Source organism: Solanum stenotomum, chromosome 12 (assembly GCF_019186545.1).
Source record: "Solanum stenotomum isolate F172 chromosome 12, ASM1918654v1, whole genome shotgun sequence".
NCBI classification, from domain to species: domain Eukaryota; kingdom Viridiplantae; phylum Streptophyta; class Magnoliopsida; order Solanales; family Solanaceae; genus Solanum; species Solanum stenotomum.
The window spans coordinates 7,237,392-7,241,834 of NC_064293.1; the positions used below are offsets into that span (position 1 = coordinate 7,237,392).

General features: G+C 35.4%; 1 protein-coding gene across 1 annotated transcript in view; it reads right to left on the reverse strand.

Annotated features, from left to right (window-relative positions):
* The window catches only part of LOC125847961 (obg-like ATPase 1), a 28,123-nt gene extending 27,666 nt beyond the window's left edge, over window positions 1-457 (reverse strand). The window contains exon 1 of the mRNA XM_049527727.1: window positions 246-457. Coding sequence (XP_049383684.1) covers window positions 246-332 — 87 coding nt within the window. The 5' untranslated portion in view covers window positions 333-457. The remainder of the gene's footprint in view (window positions 1-245) is intronic.
* Between the last annotated feature and the right edge of the window lie 3,986 nt (window positions 458-4,443).

Sequence of the window (4,443 nt, forward strand, 5' to 3'; positions counted from 1 at the left end):
AAAAAAAAAAAAAAAACCTTTAGTCCCATTTCCTCATCAAAAGTTGTACATCTGCTTAATGCAAATAGTATAAAGTAAACAATCTACTGAAAAATCGAAATACGGGTTTAAAAACGTAATAGCTCAGTGGATAAGATGAATTTGTATTCCATTTTCTAGATATTCCAGTTATTTCAGCTACGACCAATACAAACGGAGATCAGACGCATATGTATGAAAACATAAGAAAATGGAGAAAAACTTACGATTCCAATTTTCAAGTGGGATGAGAAACGGCCAAGAATAGGCCTTTCGGCAGGAACTTCTTTACCTTTAGCTGCTTTAGGTGGCATAACTGAGAAATTGGGAAATGGACAAAACTTGATGGAGTGAAGAGAAACTTTAGGGTTTTGGATTTTGTGCTCGTTACTGTATCAGTAGAGGAGAGGAGAAATAAGGTTTATACATAGTGGTCGGCTCTAGCCAAAAGAAGGTGCTGACCCGGAAAGTTGCTTGATTGGGCTTTTAAATTGATTATTGGGAAACTTATGTCATACCATATCACGATATGAAATTGTGAGATGCAACCAGTGTTTGAACATGCGATTTTAAGCTGATTTCATATCATGATATCGAATACCGTATTTTCCAAAAATCATGATATGGGAATTTCATACCATGATTTAGGACTTTTTAAATACAAAAGTTGACCCACAAATTTATATTTTGTTAAAACAACCCCACATTATATCTATCAAATATTTATTTCATATGTAAATAAAATTAATAATCACATCATTACTTTTTAAAATTTATAATTATCACCAACATAAAATTTATTAATGCTTTCAATTTGGTGAAATATAAATGATAAAGTAATAATTGATTTGGTGATTATAAATACAAACGGGAGGAGTAATACTTTTTTGGTTTTTCATAACAAAAAAACTTCTCTTTCGGCTACTTATAGAAATGTTTAAAGCAATTTAATATGAAAAAGGACAAAACTGGTGATGTATGTTTGATAATCACTACTTCCAATATGTTTGATTTTAGCACGAAATTAATGCACTGAAAATGTGCAACTGCACACAAATGAAACAAGACATGAACCATTATGATATTGATACCCAAGTGAAAATTGTCATAACTTGTACAGTGTTACATAATTATTTGCAATAATATCAAAGAGGTGATGCAATTTTTATGGTCAATGAGCATGAAAATATAGTTGCGAATGATATTGACCAACAAATGACTCAAAGTAACAATGTTGGTTCGTCTTCTCTGTCATATGATCGAGAAATGCAAGTTCAACAAGAGAAGATTGTTCGTACTATGTGGGAGGATTATATTAAAGACTAGTACACTACAATTTATGTTCAATTTTGTCACGACCCAGACCATCGTGATTGGCACCCACACAAACTCTCCGGTGGGAGAACCATTACTACTACACAAACAAACAAATTTTATGAAAACTAAGGCATTTAAAGTTACGGAAGCAGGTTTAAATGACTATAAAAATGGAGTCCCCATAAACTCCAAGGTTTTAACAACAACTAATCAAACTAATGCGGATGAACAACCCCTAGAACCTAAAAGTCATTATACAAAAACTCTACTAACGACAAGTCTAAGAACAAAGGGTACAACCCCGAAACTAAACAAACACCTTAAACAAATAGTCTGAGTCCGAAAAGAATGAACTTAAACAAGAGAGATCCATTGCAGCCTGAAAGAACTGGCTCACCCTTGAATTCGGTCACGATCAATAGTCACTTAGCTAAGGTCTATCAATAGCCGCCTGAAGATGCCCTGTACTCAACAAAGAACAAGCAAGTGCAGTATCAGTACACAACCACATTGTACTGGTAGGATCACGCGGCTATCCCAATAAGTGAAACGCATGCAAGTAACCACAACATTATAAAACAGGCATATACCAAACATATACAATATTAGTCATTTTTTCAGGATCAATGTAGCATCCCACATTCTCAATAATACGCATTGATTATCAATTTAGAGCAACGTACAGTCTTCCAATATCAACCATCATTAGATATGAATGTAATCATCACAAGTAGATACACAACACAATTCAATGGTCCTCTCACGGAACCCAATCCAATAGTCCTCTCATGGAATCCACACCCAAACTGTTAACATACCGGAATATGGTACCCGATCCAATGTTTATGCCGGAACGTGGCAACAAATCCCATGTTTATGCCGAAACGTGGCAATTGATCCCATATTTATGCCAAAACGTGGCAATCGATCCCATGTTTATGCCAAAACGTGGCAACCGATCCCATGTTTATGCCGGAACGTGGCAATCGATCCAAGTTAGTGTGTCAGAACGCAACACCCGATCCATTCAACAAACCACAATCACAATCACAATCACAATGTATATTCTCACAATCATACAACAAGAGGAGATTCATGACATACAATTATTCAATTATCCTCATTTACAATTAGGGTAATCAATAATGCAACATTCGCATACATACATGCATTGTAATGAGCAATTACAAACATATATCACACCAACATGAAATCACAACTATCACCTACCTCGAATCCAAGCTTGAATCCCCTAAGACACTTAAATTTTTCCTTTTCGAATTCTTTCCGATTGTTCTAGGTTTACAAACAAATAATAAATACAAGGATCAACAATCGAAGGTCTAATTATCCGGATTATAACAAACTCAATAACCCTAGACCAAACCCAAGATCCTAATACCCATATTAGGGCTTTTTCCACCATAATTTCCAGATCAAAACCCTCCCCCATCGATAATCACCCACGAATTTACATTCTACGGATCGAAAAAAGGATTCGGGGAGTTAACCTTACCTTTAGCCTCAAGAATGGTGGAAAACTGTCAAGAAAGCACATGGGGTCGTCTCCTAGCTCTCAAAGTTGAAACTTGCAGAATAAAACGTTTTTTGGGGTTTTATTTCCGACTTAAGTCGTGTTTGTCCCACTACGGCGGGACCCATCCCACTACAGTGGCGGCCATCCCGCTACGGCGGCATGCACAGAGATAGAATGCTGGAATTTGAATTCCAAGCCCCCATTTCACAATACACCTTCAACCCTTGACATTCAAAAATCATTTGTTCACGCTAAGATCATTTTTTGGACTTCTACTCGCCCGAATTCAATTCTGTAAAGTTGTACGGGTTCCTTAAAGTCTTAACTATCTATTCATGTAATCAAAATCATAATTAAATCACCCAGTTGTTACCAGATTTCCTTAGACTTTACTGATTCCGATTTCATCCAAATCTGGACTAGATTGAAATTCCAAGTTACTACTAATAGTTTTTTGACCCCAATTCTTTCTCTATTGGCTTTTTCCTAATGACGGAATCAGGTCGTTATAATAGATATCAATTTACCCATCACTCGTCCCCGAGTGATCAACTAGGGAAGACTGACTAAAATAAGGGTAGAGTAGTATCTGAAACGTTGAATTACTGGGGATACTTGTCTCGCATGTCCTTAGCTTCCGGACATCGTGATCAAGAACTTCAACTGGTTTTTCCTCACACCGAAGGTCTTGTTTAACAACACTGAGTCTCACTTTATGATATAATCCCTGTCCCCAGCTAACCAATTGAATACCTATACATCCTCTCATACAATGCCTAAATGAAGTCATCACAATACTCGAGTGATAATTATTGTTGTATGTACACTTAGCTAACCACAAAGCGATTCATAATAACCACCAAGGTTCATTGTACATATGTCTGTAACATGTTATCAAGGACTTGACACAATCATCCGGACGAATCCTTTAGCACTTAAGCATGATAAAATTCCAAGTTAATACTCGCTACAAATAGAAGTGAACCTGAACCAACCAACACACACTCATAATACCCAAACAATCACAGTTCTTATCAACATCTCATTCTCACAACATAAATTTCCATAAGCTTAAGTTACAAACATTTGATCTTTAAACATCAGATACTCATTGAGGGATATGTCCAAGCATACGAGCCCTCTAACACACTATCGAATGTTGGATTTAGCAATTGTAGATTGCATATTAAGAACAATAGAATTGGATTCAATAATCCCCACATTCAACCACACATAATCGATACATGACCTCAACGACTAGATAAAAGTTAAGATTATTGGACAACCATAGATTACGCAGGGTAACTTTTCTATGGATTCTTATAAGCAAGGTGATATACGTAAAACCACTGAAATACTTTAACAACTCCAAGACAACATTGTTGACACCCAATTTTGACCCTCCCCGATAAAAGTTAACGTTTGAGCTTCTTAGATTTCAAATGATTTAGAATAATTAGTTTATAAAATATTATTAAGTTTTGAAGTGACTTTAATCATTTTTATAATATCTAAATGACACATAGTTCTTATACATTTATTAATATATTTTATAAATATTTGAAAATTAT